The following is a 21,402-nucleotide window of genomic DNA, read 5'->3' on the forward strand; positions in this document are numbered from 1 at the left end:
GTTGTGGAGGGAGACAAACAGACACACAGATATCAGCAGCCCCGTAGCCTATCAGCAGCCCCGTAGGGGGGGGAGGGGGGGGGTCTTTTTTTCCAAAAAGTGGACCCTTTTCACATAATATTTACTACAATGTTGTCAAATTACTAACCAAGATCATGTACCACTTTTTTCAGTGCAAACACATACTGTTATTTGGCATGGATAATCAAAACTTCCCCACAAAGTTTCAATCACGAATTCACGTGAAAGAACTAGAAGCTAACATGTGTTTGTATCATGTTGTGAAAGTTTTGAACAAGTCACTAAATGTACATTTGTAGGATCACTAACGTATAATTTGTCAGGAAACAAAGGTGCTTTAATTATTTGGCTTATACTTTGCAGCACACACACAGCACAGAAAAAATGTGATTTCTCTGATCTACATATGTGCATTTTAAGACGTTTGAAGGCCAAACAAATTATGAGAAATAGCTTTAAAACTAAGTCAGTGGGCAGTAAATTATTTGTCAATTCCTGCTCTCTCCTCATCTCCATCACTCTTTCTTTTTCTCTCATTCTCCTTATCTTGCCCTCTCTTCCCCTCCTAAAGCAGTCAACAAAACATAGGGTCAATTGATATTTAGAATAGTTTTTATTAATCACTTTCTAAGATTTTTTTTTTAAATTCATTGACAATATGTACACATTCATTATTAATCGTATGCATTATATGAAGAAAACGGATTCGTTAATGTTTCTTGTCCTCTCACATTGACAGTTGCTAATTATTACCTTAATTCATGTAAATTATATACGTATTTATACACCTATTTTAAATTAAAAATGGCAAAATTAGACAAAGGTTTATTAGTTTGCCTGATAATTTTTATCGGTATAACATTTCATTCCTAAAACAGCTGCCAAATATGACATGTTTAGTTTAGCTACTTACATCTTATCTCGCACTTTATGAGCGTTTACTGAAGCGTCGCGCTGGAATTTGCACTCAGCTGCTTCAGTGAACATAAAGCCCGCCTACTTTGTTTTGATTGGTCCTCTTAAATGTTTTGACGTTGACGAGCAGTGATAGACCGCAGGCAGCTCAGATGAGAAGATCTTGGTGCTGTGCAATATCTGCTGCATTAAAGTAATACTATAGGCAATTATTTCACAACTTTTATAGCCTACACATCGGAAAAATAGAGAAATAGAAAAATTCTAATTATTGGCCGTCATTACTTAAAATAACACCTGTTTATTACAAAAAACGGACTTAAATTCTGGACCTTGGGCAGTTAGGGGTGGTTTGTTCGAAACCCAATCCACCACCCCCCCCAAGGCCTACGGGCATGATCAGTGAGGACTGCTGAGGTTCACTTGCATATCAGGTACCTGAAGCTCCGCCAAAAGGCACAGACAATTGACAAAAGACGCTGATTTCCATAATCAGATGGTAAAGATTTCTCACACACAGATTATCTCATTTAACAACACTTCTCAACCTGACAGACACGAATTCAGACACACTGCTCTGTCGGTGAAAAGACCTAATGATGAAGCACTCATGGGGCTATATCGGTAACAGACTAACAGACAAGTCAAGCAATCTCTAAAATTGCTCAATTGTACAGCTGAAATGACAGCATTAGCTGCAATTATCTTTTCATCTGTTCCACGTTAGTCTTGTTAAAAGCGGTAGTCCCAACACGATCCGAGGAGTAGTGCAATTGTGCTAGGTTGTGCTTTCAAGGAATGGATGCCCAGCAAATTACATTTCTGTAATTATTTACTCAACCCTCATGCCGTTCTATTTGACCTTTATTCTGTTTTGAGACACAAAAGGACACATTTGGAATAATTGTACAGGTTGTTATTTCAATGCATGTTCAGTACCATTTAAAAGTTTGGTCATTATTTCTGAAAGACGTATTTTATGCTTACCAAGACTGCATTTATTTAATCAAAATTGCAGTAAAAACAGTAATATTATTACAATTTTTAATCGTTTTTTCAATTATTTTTTTATTAAGTTCATAAAATATGACTAAATTCATTGTTCATGAATCTGACTAATCTGGTTTTCCAGATTAGGGATTTTTCATGTTTCGGCTGAACTATTGCTTTCCTTTTGCATGATGCACGGTGCTAATAATGGTTTCTTACAAGCATTAGAGCAGATATAAAACACTATAAAAATCAGAGAGTGAATGTTTTATTGTACGTTTACAGTGGTCATGAGTCAAGTGAAGACGGAATGCTCTTTCATTTTCTCTATCATCACAACTGACAATAAACATAAAAACGTTCACAGGTCCATAAAGTTCCCCAAAGTTTCCCTTCTTATCATCAAGGCTAGTCTCATCTGTGCTGCCAAATCGTTGGAATAAACCCATGCTTGGATGTCACCAAGCAACAAATTACTTTCTAGAGTTAAATCTTCATCTTGCTCTCATTAAGAGGAAGTTAAAGATTCAGATTCCGGAAGGTGCTGACACCTTGAGAGTCAGCGCTCGGCTTCGCGTCTGCTATTGATCGGCAGATACTGTGGTGTCAGCGTTAGGATCCCTGGGGAGCGGTCGCGTAACCCTTGGTAACACTGTGCAGCCTACGATAGTTAGGCGGGCTGGTGACGTCAAAAAGAGGTTTGCGTGCAAATCTCCCACAGCTTCCCTCGCAACCAACATCTGTCCACAGGGAACATAACAGCTGGCCAGGGAACATGTCAGTGTGCAGGCCGGCTTTATCTTACATCAACCTGGTTTTCAGAGCGAGGGATAAACCGTGTCACACGGATCAGCGTTATCGGCGTAACCCTTCATGGATCCATATAGATGGGGATTTGAGAGCGAGGATCAGAGAAAGAGAAACAGAGAGTGAGATATATATATTTCTGACACACTGATCTTTAAATTATTAAACTTCCAAACTCAATCAAACAGCCAGAACATCACCATTACAGTGCTTAAACGCTTCCCGTAACTGGAAATGCCAATAGCGTGCTCTTCCATCCTGTGTTTCTTCATAAACGACTCCGCTGTTACCTGTTCAACTGCAAACCTTGTGTAACCTCGTTCTGTTGCTATGGAAATGACATCAACAATGGAAAAGACACATTAATCATCAAAGCTCTCTCTATGTATAAACACCGATGCATGTGCCTGTATGTGAAAGTCTTGTTAAGGGACACAAGAGCTTTGGAGATCCACCCATATAACCACCACTCAGGTGCCAAGTTCAGATCCTGTGTTCACAACAGTGCCATGGAAACAAATGACAGGGTGTCATTTCTAGAGCACTCACTCTTCAACAGTCACTGTGCATTATAAGAACATGCACGCATGAAACCACTAAAGAGTTTGCACCACTCTGGCGCACAGAATTTCAGTGCAAAACCATGGATTATTTAACATTCCCAGTTATACCAAGGTCGTGAGTTTGATTTCCAGGGAATGTATAAACTGATAAAATGTACCTTGAATGCAACGTAAAAGCATTAAATATGAATAGAAATATTTATCCAAAAGCAGATTTATCTAAAGTATATCTGTATGTGCATTCCCTAGGAAACAAACCTATGACCTTTGTGCTGCTAGTGCCATACTCTACTAATGGAGGTACAGGAAAAGAATTCAATAACTCAAATAATTTTAATAATTAAATCATGTTGGAACGATAATATTTACTGCTATCAAAATTGAAATCTTAAAAATATATGATTTATCATGACATATCAGTGTTTAAGTGTGTTAATCGGGTCCCCGGTGCATCTACCAACCCGGAAAACACGAAAAAGGACAACCCAGTAACTTTGTTTTCGTAAGCCTTTTTCTACAAGCCGCTCAGATTTCTCTCCCCTTCTGACGTAGGAATGGGATCTATTATACTATACTGTACGCCATTTACTCTGTGCTGGAGCAGCTATAGTGGCGAAAATGTCTTGTAAGCAGGTGCATTGCCTGAACGAGGGGAAATTCAAGGCAGATTTTGCTAAAAAGTTCAAGCTCAAAGATGGATCAGTACCAACTGTTCTTTATCCAGCTTATAGTCTCCAGGGGCCTCATTTATCAACGGTGCGTACGCACAGATCTGTGCGTAGTGAGTGCATAAGAACAGTTTCACGCAAAGTGTGGGATTTGCCAACTTGTACTTATACGTAGAAATGTGTGTAAATATAAGCACACCTCTGAGCATGCTTACGCAGATAATCTAGTGGTAGAATAGCGATAAACATGATGCGTAATTGGTTTCAAACCCTACAGAAGACAGCTGTGACCAATGTTGGATGCAAATATTTCCTTGGACCCAACCTACATCCAGTTCCCTTACCAAAATCCTCGACAAGCTGAAATAAAATGGGGCTTTTAAAATCGCCAGATTCCCAAACATTATTGGAGCCATAGACTGCACCTACATCGCCAGAAAAGCACCATCAACCAACAAATTGAATTATGTAAATAGAAAAGGGTTTCATTCTGTTAACACGCAAATCATTTGTGATGCAAATTTGTTGTTGTTAAACGTCATTGCACGACTCATTCTGTGTTTGTGAAGTTCCTCTTCTTTGCTCCCTTTGCCATTATTGCGGTGTGGAAAAAACACAATCACGTGATTTTCATAGGGAAGTGTTGTCACCATATATGGTTCATTGGAGGCGTTTCCAAATGCTAATGACCGTGAACGTGAACGAGCACATGTGGGATTTATCGACAATGATTGCTTACTCATGTGCGTAAGTACTGTGATAAACATGAATTTTCTTGTACTTAGGCACATTCTAAATTTCATTCGTAGGACGAAATATAGAACCTTTTCTACGCAATGTTGATAAACGAGGGCTCAGAGCTATACTGGTCATGACAGTAATGAAAGGGAGAGCATGCACTTTATAATAGTTTATTATTTAGAGTTGTTAAGTTTACCAGTTTATTAGCACCCCCTGAAAAGACAAAAGAAGGTCTGTATATATTTGTTTACTGTTAGTTGTAAAGAGTGTTTTTGTTTAATTTGCTGTGTATGCTGATGATAATGCAAGGGAGAGAGAGAGAGTTTATGGATTAGACTTTAAAGCTACACTGTGTGATATTTTCCCCCATCTAGCGGTTAAAAGGTATATGACCATCCAGTGAATATTAGTTTCTGTTTCTCTCAATTCCGATTTCGTCTTAACTCCTACGGTGGCCGATTTAGTCCAAGATTAACATGGCTTCCAGTTCAACCTCGTCCACATTCGACACGGTGCCATCGAGTGTTAAAACGCGAAAGGCGAAGCTTGAATTTACAGGTATGTCCCTCTTTAGCTAATATACTTTCAAGATGGAGGGGCAACATGGCGACCCGCATTTGAACCCCTCACCCGTATGTATTTTCAATGGCATATTATAAACTTACGAGAATACTTTATTACTTGAAAGAAGTAAATATACATTAATGAACACATATATTTTTGAAAGAACTAAGTGTTTTTAGCTAAGAATAAACTAAAAAAGTTACACAGTGTAGCTTTAATGTGCACCTCTTGTACTGTGTTTTATTCAGCTCTTATGGTGATTTTCTGGAGTGAATACAGACGCTCCATCTTTTGTGTGACGAACAATAAACTTCATAAAATTCATCAGTAAAGTTTTGGCCATCATTCGGTAAAGATTCTGTAAAGAGAGAATGGTTTTGTTTGTACACATTTTTAGTGATTACTGAAGCAGTAATTTTAAGACCCCAGTGTGAAAAATTATACCTTTTGTTGTCTTTTAGACATTGACTAGGCACATTTACGTGAATAAGGTGCAACTGCCCCATGCAACACTAATTTTGTTGCCACATTTGCACTGTCACCTGATTTGCATAATTCCTTTGTGAATCTGGTGCTAAAACAGTGCAGACAGCATGTGCAAATGATGCTAGCAGTGGGTGCAGCTCATTCTCAATCCGTAAAAAGCAAAAACAACATTTTCTTGAGGTCTGGATCTCTTAATTTGATTCTCCTCTTGGCCGAAATTAATTATTCCTTTGTAAACCCCTGGGGATTGCGCATCTATCAAATGTTTGTTTATTCAGACTCTTATTTTGCTAGTTTAATTTGCCCCTTACTGTCTCATTATGTAGAGTGATGCATGATTGCATAGCAAATCCACAATGAATCTGAAATTAAAACAGACTTAAAATAGTCATCTCATTCATTAAGTAGGCCAATGAGGCTAGAAAAATTAAATCAAATACCAAATGAACAGACATACGGCTCATCATGACTTTGTGACCTAACAGAAACTTTTTTTTCAAGTAGGAAACAAACAACTCTTGACTTAACCGACGCTCTGATGTTTTATAGCAGGGGTCTTCCAACGTTTTTCAGGGCAAGGACCCCTTGGTCCTTGCGATAGAGACCCCCGATACAAAATGTGTCAAACAGAGCTACATATTAAGCAGCATGAAAAACAAAACTTTCATTCAATGGATTGGCTACAGCCTCGAAAGAGTGCAAAGACTGCTCCCTTTACAGTCAGCAAAAAGCTGTCACTCATCTCAGTTCGCAATCTCACAAAGTTCCAATAAAATCAGTAACATTGTCTAATAATAAATCTCTTACATCATGTCTTTGTTTGTTAATGAGAGGATTTGTGACTCAGCATTTGAACAAAAACACGTTTTGAGCGGTGAGTGGATTCTGACTAAATTAAACACCCCTGATTGGCCATTGTGTTCAAGATACCAACAAATATCCTTGTGATTGGCTACATTTCTCGCTGCAGCAAAAACATGTAAATAGAAACATTTGACATTCTCCAGAGCACCAAATCTGTTTCGCCAGTATGATATTATTACAGTATCAGCTGAGGGAGCTCTTGCTTTCATTTGAGGGTGCTTATATTTAAATTTGACTTTGTGATGACTTTACCCCCGTTTTTAATTAACAAACAAAAAAAGTTGTACCCATGTTTTTAAGTTAACAAAAATGATCTGTGATCAAACATGAATTGGCGGACCCCCTACACAGCAGCGGACCCCAGGTTGAAGACCCTTGTTTATAGGCTTTAAGTCACATGAACAAACAGGAGAAAGTATTAAAGCAGTATGAACTGATGGTGATATCTAAAGATACATGTCAATATATGGACTTTAAGGGAATCAGCTTACCTTGCTAATTATTTTTTATTGTTGACGTTTTATTCAACTTTAATATCTGAATGTTAGTGAGTAGAAGAAAAGCTTTTAGATATCAATCTGCAATGCATATGTGATAGACATCAGTTATGCTCAACTTTGGAAGCTCCTTTGAAGGTATCTTGAGTAAAACGATTATATAGCCTATTTAACAAAGCACATACAAAAGACCTGAACCGGAACCTGTTTTACAGAATACGTAAGTTTGTTGCGCATTACCCCCATTACTGTTGTCATGAAAAATTAGTGGTGTTTGCAAAGGCAGTCATTACTGTTACTATTTATCATACCAAGACTTGAGGAATTTAACAAACCCCTAAGCCTAAGTATTAAACTTCAGCATTTTCTAAGCAATCTAAGTAAGGATCTGGCAGACAATAAAAGAAAAAAAACCTGATACACACACCGAATGAGAGACCATAATTAAGAACTAGGGAATCATAAGGCGCCTTCTGACTGTCTGCCCAGTGCTAGTCAGGGCTTTCAAAGGGCCGGACTGGGCTAATAGCCTCGGACCTGTAGCACCAAGCCCAAAACTACGCTACGTTTCCACCGTCGGGCCAGAAGCTCTGCAGCACTTCACTAAAACCCACCTCTCTAATCCATCATTTCACCAACAAATGGGTTTTATCAGAAAACTAATCAGAAAGAAATCACTGGAAACTAGCGAGATCATAAAACAAACATGATAAAAACAGCTGTTTGTTGGCATTTTTGTTGTTTACTTAAAGATGTAAAACCCAAGCATCAATATTTTACCAGTTTTAAAATAATAAGTGATACATTAATGATAATGAATTAATCTGAGTCGAGATCGCGCATTAGTCACATAAGTGGCGTTTACCGTTATTTCACAAAAGAAAGGACACATACTTATTCAGTCGCATCTGTTTCTGTTTATTTGTAGTCACAGGACAGTATGTTTACATCACATTTAGAAAGAATGATCATTTCTACAAATTTTCCACCACAAATATGTCCTGGGCCGCTTTAGCACTCTCTCCAGTGACAGTACCAATACAGTTATATTTTCAGTCAGAGGAAAAACTGGAGTAGCTTTATTGTATGACATATTATGTGGAGCTAAATATGGATATCAGACAGTCCGGTATAAAATACCTAACTTTGATAGCCTATATGATTTGTCGGATTTCTTCAAGCAGCCGTATTTACCATGTTTACTATGGTAATGGTTTAAGCAAATAGTGTTATGCATCACTATTTCTGCTTTATATGTGATCAGAATCCACCTCGGATCACAAACAGAAGTTGTTTCAGAGTTCAGACACTAGCTGCTGTCTGAAAGTGAGTTGGGCTGAAAGGATTTTAAAAGTCTTCAAAGGGATAGTTCACCCAAAAATGAAAATGTATCTGCTTACCCCCAGGGCATCCAAGATGTAGGTGTCTTTGTTTCTTCAGTAGAACACAAATGAAGATTTTTAACTCCAACCGTTGCAGTGTGCCAGTCGTATAATGCATGTGAATGGGAACATTTTAGAGTATGAGCGCTATGGGAGTAAAACAACATAGACATACGAATCCATATTAAACCCTGCGGCTCGTGACGATACATTGATGTCTTTAGACACGAAACGATCGGTTTGTGTGAGAAACCGAACAGTATTTATATCATTTTTTACCTCAAATAAAACACGATGTACTTCAGCCGTCCTCGCGCCATCCCTGCCTGTAAGTGAGGTCAAATTACACAATATGGCGTAGAAGGGCTGTAACGATTTGACCAAAAATAAAAACCTCGATCAATTGAACATTTTACCTCGATTACGATTAATGAACGATTATTTTGCTCTCTTTTTTTTCATTTTTTGCCCTCGTAAGTAAGTAAGTTCCTGGTAAGGTTTGTACTGTAAATATTTTCTACTATTAAAAGGTGGAATTTTTTTTTCTAATGAAAAAGTGCATTTCTTTGTGATTTTAAAACACTTGAAGGAAACAGTTCTCTTTCAGCAGTTATTGTCTATGAGGCAGATTTCTGTTTGTTGTGCATCAGATACAGATAAATTGACACAGTAGGCTTACATTAGGCTACATTTATTTGACTGCATTAATGAGAGAGTGATTGTGTGTGTGTGAATTACTCATACTGTCTCCATTCATTATGAAGCTGTGGTTTGTAGGCTACTTAATTCAAAGGTATTAAAATATATGCTATAACGGTTGAGTTTCTAATCTACTTTAGTGACTTTACTTTAGTCACAGGACAGTGTTGACACTGCGTTTCTGCGCTGCTCTATGCGCGCAATCTTCACGTGATGTGCAAGCTTCTGTCTGAGTGTTAATTTGTCACAATAGCCTATATCAGGCATTAGTTCAACATAATACACATCTGATGGTCTAAACTCGCTTTAATGTTCAAACTGGCAGGGCTTAAAACACATACAAATGACAAAGCTTTGTGAGGATGCAGGTGAAAGAGGTCTGCCCTTCAGGGTGCGCGCGCTCGGCTCTCTGTGTCACAGAAAGAAGCTGAGCACTGAACGGATACGTATTGTTGTTTTTGAATAGTGCACAATTGCTTTAAATGTTGAAACTGGCAAGACTTTAAACGCATTTACTTGACAAACTTTATGAGCACGAAAGTGAAAGCGATCTGGCTTCGGGGCTTGTGTGTGCCTTCTGTGTGTGTGTGTGTGTGTGTGTGTGTGTCGGTGGCAGCGCGTATAGGCTATAAGAACGGCGATTAACTGACCTGTATATAAACTGTGTAAAACATGCAGTTACTATAGTGATTGTGGGCATCTATAAACACAGATAACTGCTCCTGCACCTCTCTGTTTGCCTGCAAACTGTACTTGATGTGACTGAAGGGGCGGAGTCACGTGAAAACCGAAATAACCAACATGGGAAAAATACGTCGGTTAGAGGTTCTGGATGTCGGTTTCGGTTATTTTTCGATTAATCGTACAGCCCTATGGCGTAGAGATACGCGCAAGAGATCACTTCCATCGCTTGTTTCCCATTGAGATATGCCATATCGTGTACCGGAAGTGAAGGCGCGCTCGCTATTTACTCCCATAGCTCTCATACTCTACTGGCACACTCCAACGGTTGGAGTTAAAAATCTTCATTTGTGTTCTACAGAAGAAACAAAGACACCTACATCTTGGAATGCCTGGGGGTAAGCAGATAACATCTAATTTTCATTTTTGGGTGAACTATCCCTTTAATGCTGATGTTAGCTGGTATATGAAATCCTCCTTTGGGGCTGCCGTCTTCAGACACACAGATAAACTCCGCCTCTGTTTGTAACCATTCCTCAAGCCTGAGCTAGCCCGCTTTGGACCAAGGTATTCTGCAGGGCAAAAAACCCTGGCCGTTGGCCCCGAGGAAGCCCCGGAAGTGACAGTGGAAACGCGACTGGCCCTGGCACGCACTAGCACGCCTGCTTTTGGCCTGACAGTAGAAAAGCGGCTATAGGGTCTTTGGGGCTTTTGGCCTGGCACAGTAAGCAACTCCCTAGCAACCACCAAGTTTACCTAGCAATGCCCTAGTAATAATTCACAGCACCCCTACTAGCATCATGGCACTTTTCACATGCAACACCATCCAGTAACCACCTAGATCACACTAGAAATTGTCTAACAACACCTTAGAATCCATTCACAACACCCAATCATCATGGTTGCAAGTTTTGCACATGCAACACCATTCAGCAATCACCTAGATCACCTTAGAAGCCACCTTGCAACTCCCTAGTAACAATGCACAACACCCTAACATCATGGCGGCAAGTTTTGCACATGCAAGTACCATCCAGCAACCACCTAGATCACACTAGAAACGCCTAGCAAGATTTAATTATGAACACCCTAGCATCGTAATTGCAAATTTTGCAACATCCAACAACTACTGTACCTAGATCACCTTATTAACCATCTAGCAACACCCTAGTATCTATGAACAACAACAAAGATCACCATAAAAATGCCCAAGCAGCCAAGAACAGGCAAGAACCACTTCACATTTTGTTCAGAAAATATATTGTTTTTGTTTGCATGCATTTCCAAAGTATATAATAAAGATGATTCAACTTCCATGAAACATTCTTTGAGCAATAAAGAAAAGGGAAAAAAAAGAAACCTTTAATTCCAAAAAGCCCAGGGCTCAAAACTAGCACATTTCAGCTGAATAAAGAAATAACAACTCAACCCTGTAAATCTCAACATGGAAATAAAATTTTGCATTTAAATAAAATTAGATGAGCACATTTAAAAGGATATCTCGAGTTGGGTGAATAGCATGGATATTGTCATCACAGGAGATGAAAAACACCCCCGATCCAAGATTTAAAATTTAATTTAAATTCAATATTAAGTCACCATTATAATAAACAAAGAACATGTGGATCAAGTCCCTCAAAGCTCAAATATTTAGTTCATGGCAAACAAAGAAAAGAAAGAAGAAAAAAAAAATCACTCTTAATGGAAAAGTCACGGAAGTGTTGTTATTGTTGCGGCAGGAGTGAAGGGGTTAATTGAGTGACACGGAGGGGCAGCGGCAGCCCACTATATTGCCATCTTTGGATTAGCCATTCCCAGCCAGAGCACTTTCTCACACACATACACACACAAACACATCAGTTTCTCTGTTGCTACAGCAACAGCTTACTTTCCATGTCAACTGCAAAGCTGTTTCTATGGAGACACATATACAGAAAAAATTCTTTGCTCCACAGCCAGGGACCAGATGGCAGTGAACTGTAAGAGTCACATGGAATGGCTTTACTGTTCTGACTAACTTGCAGACACATGCACACCCTAAGCACACGCACTGGTACACACACAGCGTACTCTCAAAATGATACGCACGCGCAGGAATGCATTTAACAGCCTTTGACAAGAATCAATCAATACTCAATAAGCATCTAATGAGTCCCAATTCATAAGCTTCATCCTTTTATCAAACAATTATAAAATGTTCTCTCACAGGAATCAATTCAATCAACATTTACCCATATTAAAACCGAGATAACAAGTCTCACCCTAAATATTGATGTATTCAGCACACTCCTGCAGCACAGATTTTTGAAGCCTCTTTTGAAAAAGTAGTTAGCTGAAATGCAAGCTAAAATCTTGCAGAAAAAATCAAGTTAAATTAAGCCGACAAAACCTTTCTAATTATATAATCATAAAATTTGGTTAAAAATTTTTACAATTCATTAACATTAGCAAATTAATTAGATATCATGAACTAACACTGAAAAATAAATTACATAAAAATAAAATAAAATGAAAGCTCACTGTATCAGTAGGGTGACCGCATCAACTTAACATATAACTTTACACTTAAAGTTAGTAATAAAAAGTTATACACACATACAGATCAGGCATAACATTATGACACATGAAGTGAATAACACTGATTATCTCTTCATCATGGCACCTGTTAGGTGCTGGGATACATTAGGCAGCAAGTTAACATTTTGTCCTTAAAGTTCACGTGTTAGAAGCAAGAAAAATGGGCAAGCGTAAGGATTTGAGCGAGTTTGACAAGGGCCAAATTGTGATGGCTAGACGACTGGGTCAGAGCATCTCCAAAATTGCAGCTCTTCCCAGTCTGCAGTGTTCAGTATCTATCAAAAGTGGTCCAAGGAAGGAACAGTGGTGAACCGGCGACAGGGTCATGGGCGGCCAAGGCTCAATGATACACATGGGGGGCGAGTTTGAGGTGTTGACTTGGCCTCCAAATTCCCCAAATCTCAATCCAATCGAGCCTCTGTGGGATGTACTGAACAAACAAGTCCGATCCATGGAGGCCCCACCTTGTAACTCACAGGACTTAAAGGATCTGCTTCTAATATCTTGGAGCCAGATACCACAGCACACCTTCAGGGGTCTAGTGGAGTCCATGCCTTGATGGGTCAGGGCTGTTTTGGCAGCAAAAGGGGGACCAACACAATATTAGGAATAGGTCATAATGTTATGCCTGATCGGTGTAATTAAATAATTAAAAAGTATTTATTTCTTATTTTAAAACAAATTGCGAGGGAAAAATAATCAAATTGATTGGTAAATCATGTTATGAATTGGTTCATCGACGAACCTTCATTGCAAATGAACTGGAATTCCCAGCGATACTTGACCAAAAAAAAAAAAAAACTTTAGGTAGGTGCATTTACTTATTGCCACATCTTTCCTTCTAAAGCTAAATGCAATACAATTTGATAAACAGCAGTGTAATTCCTACTACTACTATAAAAAAGAGTAAAGGAGAATAAAAAGTGCAAAAATTAAATGAAAACTAGAGTAAAGCACTTCCCACTGTGCGATTAAAGATTGATGCAGAATGATCTTGGCATCCTTACCTGACTCCTGTCCTTGTCCACCTTCTTAAAGCACTTATTGAGGGACAGATTGTGCCTGACTGAGTTCTTCCACCCCGTGGGGGCGTTGGCAAAGTAAGGAAAGTGTTCCAGGATCCAGTTGTATATGTCTTTAACTGGCAGTCTCTTGGAAGGGGCATCTTCTATGGCCATGAAGATGAGGCAGCTGAACGAATAAGGAGGTTTGCAGTTCGGGTTCTGCTTGGCGTCGTAAGGGAGATCTGAGTGGGCCGGGGACGGTGGGGTGTCATCGTCCAGGTCCTGGACAGGGCTGACGCTTCTCAGCACGGGGTCACCGAAGCTGTTGAGCAGGTTCTTGCTCTCGTGGAGCCAGTTGAGGTTGGTGAGTTCCTCGTCCTCCACGCTTCCCTTCTCCAGTTTAATGATCGGAAGAGCCAGGTCCATTTCCTCTGCCTCCTGTAGGGCGCGCGTGATGGAGCTCGCGTGATAGAATTGGCTCAGGCCGCTCGCGACGCTGACCCCGGAACTTTCCGGCTTCTTACTGGGAGGCATAACCGGACCCATTTAGACCAAGGCTCCTACGGAATACACCAAAGAGAACAAGATTACAAATCACAGAACTTCAAAGGTGAAAATAAAGAGCACCATTTGGAACAGAGTCATTGACTACGAAGCAGGCGTCACATACTTCACAATCTTATTGTAGAAGTTTACAGACTGACTGTCTTGAAGGTTGATTAATGCCTTTTCCATACTAATATATTTTCGTTTGAAAACACATTTTTTTTGGACTTCCATCCACACTGAGACTGCATTTTTATTAACGAAAACAAAGCTTTTTGAAAACGCTCTCCGAAGTGGATACATTTAAAAAACTTGTTTTTGCTTTGTAGTGTGGACTAGTGTGAATAAGTGCGACCTGGACGCATCAGTGAATGGTGAGATATTTTACTAAATAAAATGATCCTGCCAGAAGAATAGCAAGAAAACTTTATGATGTCTTTTCCGTCTGTATCATCTCAGTGAGCTTTTATGACGGTTTACGCATGTGCAGTAAGGGGAATTCATCATTTTCCAACATTTCAGTCTAGATGAGAAACTTCTGGAAAACGTTTGAAATTGCTATTGTGGACGAAGAGCGTATTGAAGCAAAAATGCAGTTTTCAAATGTTTCCGGATTAATGTAGACATAGCCTAAGATCACTTGATGTTCAGTTCACAGTAGAAAGCCCTTACTTCCATCCAAGGGACAAGACAATCAAGAGCACAAAAAGAATGAGGCATTGAGAATCATCAACAGCAAGAATGCACGGCATGCCAGCCTGCTCTCAGAACAGCTACTGAGAGCAACAGAAGAAGCCTTGCTATAGTGTGAAATATTTCAAGTAAATGGAATATAATACTCAAGGTCATCTACAACTGATCTGCTCTGTCTGTTTTATGTTCTCTCAGTTGCTCTTTTTATAGTTGTACACAGATAAAAATAAAGATTCTCAATGCATATATAATGTGACAAATGTTATATAATGATAAAATGTGATAGTAAAGACATGTAGTTATAATGTTACAAAAGATTTCTATGTCTAATAAATGCTGTTCTTTTAAACTTTCTATTTATCAAAGAATGAATAACGGTTCCACACAACAATAATGGGCAGCATTTAGTTTTGCAATCACAGGAATAAATGACATTTTAAAATATATTACAATTGAAAATGGATCGACATTACCACTAGACCATACTTTAAATCATACTTTATATTAAATTGCTGATCCATGCCTTTATCCACTGACCTACAAAATCCCAGGACTGATAGGCAATGTAGGAATGAGGGAAACGAATTAAAATATCAAAAGTACATTTGTGTTAAGAGAACTTGCTGAAAATTAATAATAATGATGATTTCAGTTCTACATGAGCTAATACAAACTGGCCATTTATCAAAATAAGAATAAAAAATTAGATTAAATAATTATGGATAATTTAATTAATATCCGTGAGCTAAGTTTGTAACTTTCCCACAAAACAAAATGACAGCTATAGTATTACTAACCTAAAAATGACTCCCCATCTACCAGAGTTCAGTTCCAACCCTGATCACACACACTACACACCTGTCTGTAATTATCAAGTGCTCCTGAAGATCTTAATTAGCTGGTTCACTTGCGTTTGATCAAGGCTGGAGCTGAACTTAGCAGGGAGGTAGATCTTCAGGAACAGGATTGGGCACCCCTGATCTATTTCAATACACTATCCCATCAAGAACTGGGAGCGATAGAGGGGAAAGATATAATAGGGGCATGTCAATCACTGAATCAAATACTCAGAACATGACACCAGAAAAACAGACTGTGACCTTCCCCATGATCTGTCACAAAGATCAATTTATGTGGCGCTGTTTCTCCTGTCTCACTCAACAAACCGGGTCCATCTGCAAAAGCAATTACTAGAAAGTCACATCAAACATTTAAACATGATACTGCCAAAATATGAAATATATATATAACATTTAGCTTCCTCTTCAAAGAGCAGATTATGTTTTTCTAAAACTACATGACCTCAGCTTTAAACTGCTTGTCTTTCAGAATAGAGAAATACTTAAATATTATACTTCAGCGCTGTGGGGAAGGCAGCATTTTGAAGTGGAACGAAATCGCCTCTTGTTCAAACTAGCCGTCGGCACATTGAAATGCAACACGGACACTAAAATCATTCATGAAAAATCAATGTACTGCATCTTTCCAATGAGGAGCGCTCATTTCACTCACTCTCCGACGGGGCGCTCCGGTCCCGTGAGCCGCTGCACAGGAAAATTATATTACAGCTGACAGTAAAGTAATTTAATTGCACTGTTGCCATGACAACGCAGGGCTCTGTTTAGGCCTAATTTGCTGGCAACTGCCAATAGTGCCCCGAGAGACCCGAAACATCATTCTTGACCATTATTTCCCACATCAAAGAAAGTTTTTGCAAAATACTTGGTATCATTGGATAAGGAAGTGTAACGACATGAATTCTCTTTTCGCTTCCATTCTTTATTTTTGAACAAATTTCCATCACATTTGCTGTCTTTTAAACATTTTCAAAGTCTTTTGCTCAAAAAGAGACAAGCAATGGGAGAGATTATCTCTGAGGGTGACTTTGAAGCTCTTGCACTAGCCACATGACATTTGAACATGAATTGACACATTTATAACACTTTGCTCTCAAACTCTAGAATACAATGATTTTGACATTAGCCTCAAAATGCAAACTTTAACCAAAATCTTGTTTTTTTTGGTACTTGTCAAACATCCAAAACAATGCTGTGTGCTGGGGTAAATGCGCTCGCTGTATGTGTGTACATATTGGTGCATGTTGGAAAGATTGTATTTACGTTTGAACTACTTTCAATTGCGAGTAGTATCAATAATGTAATAAATGTGATGTGCAGTCAAATGTCCCGGTGTGTATGCTGTTCAAATGAGTGTTCTTACCGATATGCTTGTTGTGCTTTGTGGAGTTTTGACGTGTTTTATAGACTTGATATTGTTCAAATGTAGTGACCCAAACCTGCCTGATCTGTACAAGTTGGGGGCGTGTCTGCGAGAAACATGGCGAAATACACAATACTTAGGCTGCCTTCACATGCTATCGTTTCATAAGTAAAAATTGCACATAAACGCCCTCTGATGTCGTGTTTACCACTGGGAAGTTCGGAAATAATTTGGATACCCAAATTCCCGAGATAGGCATGCCATAAACTTATGGTGGCGTGGAGAACGACGATTTAGCCAAACGTAGCCTATGAATTATTAGTTTTCTCCCCAGAACAGCTAGATCGTCTCATCTTGTTATTAATGTAGTGCATATTTACATATACGAGTAATCATTTGAAGCGTATTGTATGTTTAATACACAGTGAAAATATCTTGCATTTGACCAAAATGACCGAAATACAGAATTGGCAGAAAGCAGACTTGATAGCATCGTAAATTTTTAGGCTATATGGTTGTCGGTGCATGTGACACTACATATAATGTTGGTTTTAATTAGATTTTCCCAATAAATAGGCAAGAATAAACCTGTTGTGCTCCATGATTCCTGTTCATTCCAACAACAAAGCACTTGAATGCAACAAGCTCGTAATCACGATTTCAGAAGTGGTAATTATGACATTTCCGATAGCACGTGAAGGCAGCATTATAGGTATTTAGCAGTGACATTGTCAGGCTTTTTTTATTTAATTAAAATAATATAATATCTATCTATCTATCTATCTATCTATCTATCTATCTATCTATCTATCTATCTATCTATCTATCTATCTATCTATCTATCTATCTATCTATCTATCTATATATATATATATATATATATATATATATATATATATATATATATATATATATATACACACACACACACATACACACAGGTGCTGGTCATATAATTAGAATATCATCAAAAAGTTGATTTATCTTACTAATTCCATTCAAAAAGTGAAACTTGTATATTATATTCATTCATTACACACAGACTGATATATTGCAAATGTTTATTTCTTTTAATTTTGATGATTATAACTGACAACTAAGGAAAATCCCAAATTCAGTATCTCAGAAAATTTGAATATTGTGAAAAGGTTCAATATTGAAGACACCTGGTGCCACACTTTAATTAGCTAATTAACTCAAAACACCTGCAAAGGCCTTAAAATGGTCTCTCAGTCTAGTTCTGTAGGCTACACAATCATGGGGAAGACAGATGACTTGACAGCTGTCCAAAAGACGACCATTGACACCTTGCACAAGGAGGGCAAGACACAAAAAAGGCTGGCTGTTCACAGAGCTGTGTGTCCAAGCACATTAATAGAGAGGCGAAGGGAAGGAAAAGATGTGGTATAAAAAAGTGTAAAAGCAATAGGGATAACCGCACCCTGGAGAGGATTGTGAAACAAAACCCATTCAAAAATGTGGGGGAGATTCACAAAGAGTGGACTGCAGCTGGAGTCAGTGCTTCAAGAACCACTACGCACAGACGTATGCAAGACATGGGTTTCCGCTGTCACATTCCTTGTGTCAAGCCACTCTTGAACAACAGACAGCATCAGAAGCGTCTCGCCTCGGCTAAAGAGAAAAAGGACTGGACTGCTGCTGAGTGGTCAAAAGTTATGTTCTCTAATAAAAGTAAATTTTGCATTTCCTTTGGAAATCAGGGTCCCAGAGTCTGGAGGAAGAGAGGAGAGGCACACAATCCACGTTGCTTGAGGTCCAGTGTAAAGTTTCCACAGTCAGTGATGGTTTGGGGTGTCATGTCATCTGCTGGTGTTGGTCCACTGTGTTTTCTGAGGTCAACGCAGCCGTATACCAGGAAGTTTTAGAGCACTTCATGCTTCCTGCTGCTGACCAACTTTATGTATATGCAGATTTCATTTTCCAACAGGACTTGGCACCTGCACACAGTGCCAAAGCAACCAGTACCTGGTTTAAGGACCATGGTATCCCTGTTCTTAATTGGCCAGCAAACTCGCCTGACCTTAACCCCATAGAAAATCTATGGGGTATTGTGAAGAGGAAGATGCAATATGCCAGACCCAACAGTACAGAAGAGCTGAAGGCCACTATCAGAGCAACCTGGGCTTTCATAACACCTGAGCAGTGCCACAGACTGATCGACTCTATGCCACGCCGCATTGCTGCAGTAATTCAGGCAAAAGGAGCCCCAACTAAGTATTGAGTGCTGTACATGCTCATACTTTTCATGTTCATACTTTTCAGTTGGCCAAGATTTCTAAAAATCCTTTCTTTGTATTGGTCTTAAGTAATATTCAAATTTTCTGAGATACTGAATTTGGGATTTTCCTTAGTTGTCAGTTATAATCATCTAAATTAAAAGAAATAAACATTTGAAAACTATCAGTCTGTGTGTAATGAATGAATATAATATACAAGTTTCACTTTTTGAATGGAATTAGTGAAATAAATTTTTTTTTTAAAAATTGTTCAACTTTTTGATGATTTTCTAATTATATGACCAGCACCTGTATATATGAAGAGTTCAGATGCAAAAGCCTTTAAAAGCCAAAAATGAGATAACGATACTGAGTGAATGCTCTCCGCATATAGTATACGTTCATAAAATACTTTCACTTCAAACCCACTAAATCCCAGCCTCAGCGCATTCAGAAGTACCGCTACTTAGGTAGAAACCTATAAATAGAAGCCTGACAAAAATGCTTATTTAAAAAAAAAAAACGTCAGACGGACTTAGAGGCTTTTGCATCTGAAAGCTTCATATATATATTGTATTAAAGAAGATAACTGCCTGTAAAAATATGATACAATATAACATAATAAAGCTTTAAGTGGTTCCAAAATTTATTAAAAAGCAAAACACATCTGAAGCAAATTGTTTGTTCTTCATTTTCTAGAAGTAGAGTTTAAAAAAACCTTGCTGTATTTTTGTGTAGTTAATACACCGCCATCTTGCTCCGACAAATGTGCCTTGAACGCACCTGACACCGTAAACGCGACTTCCCAGCTCGTAAATACAAACTTCCTATCTTGAACGCAGAATCAGATGGTATATCATGGAGCTGACAACTCATGAAGAGCTTATAAAATGTGTAAAGGAGTCAAAACAGCGACAGGAATCCCTCTGTCACACACAAATAAAGACCTGCTGTTAGGAGACTCAGTTCTGATGTCTGTGCCGAACTGTGATGGGCAACATCGCAGCAATGACAAGAAAAAACACGAGTGCGTGAGCATTCTGTCCTTTTTAGGATCGCATCTTGTGACATCACATTTTGTTTTTGGATTGTTCACATGTCTTTGGTCCATGTTGCGTTCACATGCGAACCACACCAGAGTTTGTTTGAAAGCGGACCGAGACCCACCTTTTTAGCGGTCTCTGACTTGTTTGGTGCGGAGGACAGCGTTCACACTTAATCAGATGAACCTAACAGAGCAATCACGCCAGAGTTTGTTTTAACTGAACCAAACCTGCCAAGTGTGAACACACCCTAAGGCCATCTGAACCAAAATGGAACAATAATTGGGCAAAAAATAAAGGAAAAGCATGTATACCGATCCCACATTGTTGTGAATGACGCATTGTATCTGATGTCCAGGCTCAGGTTTGTTTTTCTGAGATTGTGTTTCTCTGGCAAATAGCTATAATTGTGCTCCAGTCGTGCGTCCAGATGACAGAAAACCAGATCACAGAGGGTGGGTTAAAGCTACAGATAATTAGGCATGATGCTCTGATCAGAGCCCAAATACCATCTGCCTGTCTAAATCAACATTTGTTTGGCAGCCTCATCATAAATCAGTGATTAAATGCATGCATACATGCAGTTTGTGTTTAATATAGTCATATACTGTACATCTGCATATGCAAGCAACCGGCCGTTGGCGCTTGAATAAATTAATGTCCGCTTGTGTCTGCCATGTGTTAAAATGCATAACAATATTCTATGAACAGCTATGTTCATTTGCATGCCAGTATGACTGACATAACAAAGACAACACAATGACAAAGAACAGGACTTTGTTCCCTCATCACCCATCTTAACATCTGACTATTAACCGCATGCACAAGTGCCAAGAGAGATCCTCTATTCAACATGCAGACACGGACCGTCCTGATGTTACAAGCCAAGCGACTGCCAAACTGTCATTGTTTTGCTTGCTTGATTGGGAGAGCTGCATTAAAACAAGCACAAAACTCATTTAAAGTGGGTGAAGAACAAGTAATGAGTCTATTCATGCTGGTAATAAATCGCTCACTGAGTCACTCAGCCACAAAAACAAGAAAAAGTCAACTTTATGTACAACACGACTTCTAACACGTCACATTCTCAACACATGATTAAAATGAGACTAAACTAGATCTTTACAACATCAGAAGAAAATGTAAATGTGCTTTCCTTATGCTTTAGTGGTACCCAGGATGTTGCAATGCATAAATATTAAGG

General features: G+C 38.8%; 1 protein-coding gene across 14 annotated transcripts in view; it reads right to left on the bottom strand.

Annotated features, from left to right (window-relative positions):
• foxn3 (forkhead box N3) overlaps positions 1 to 21,402 on the bottom strand; it is a 122,434-nt gene that overhangs the window by 68,968 nt on the left and 32,064 nt on the right. For all 14 annotated transcript variants that reach the window (XM_079833576.1, XM_079833577.1, XM_079833578.1 and 11 more), the window contains one exon: positions 13,463 to 14,019. In XM_079833576.1, coding sequence (XP_079689702.1) covers positions 13,463 to 14,005 — 543 coding nt within the window. In that variant the 5' untranslated portion in view covers positions 14,006 to 14,019. The remainder of the gene's footprint in view (positions 1 to 13,462; positions 14,020 to 21,402) is intronic.

The sequence above is a fragment of the Gobio gobio genome (genome assembly GCF_949357685.1).
Source record: "Gobio gobio genome assembly, chromosome: 13".
Taxonomy (NCBI): Eukaryota; Metazoa; Chordata; class Actinopteri; order Cypriniformes; family Gobionidae; genus Gobio; species Gobio gobio.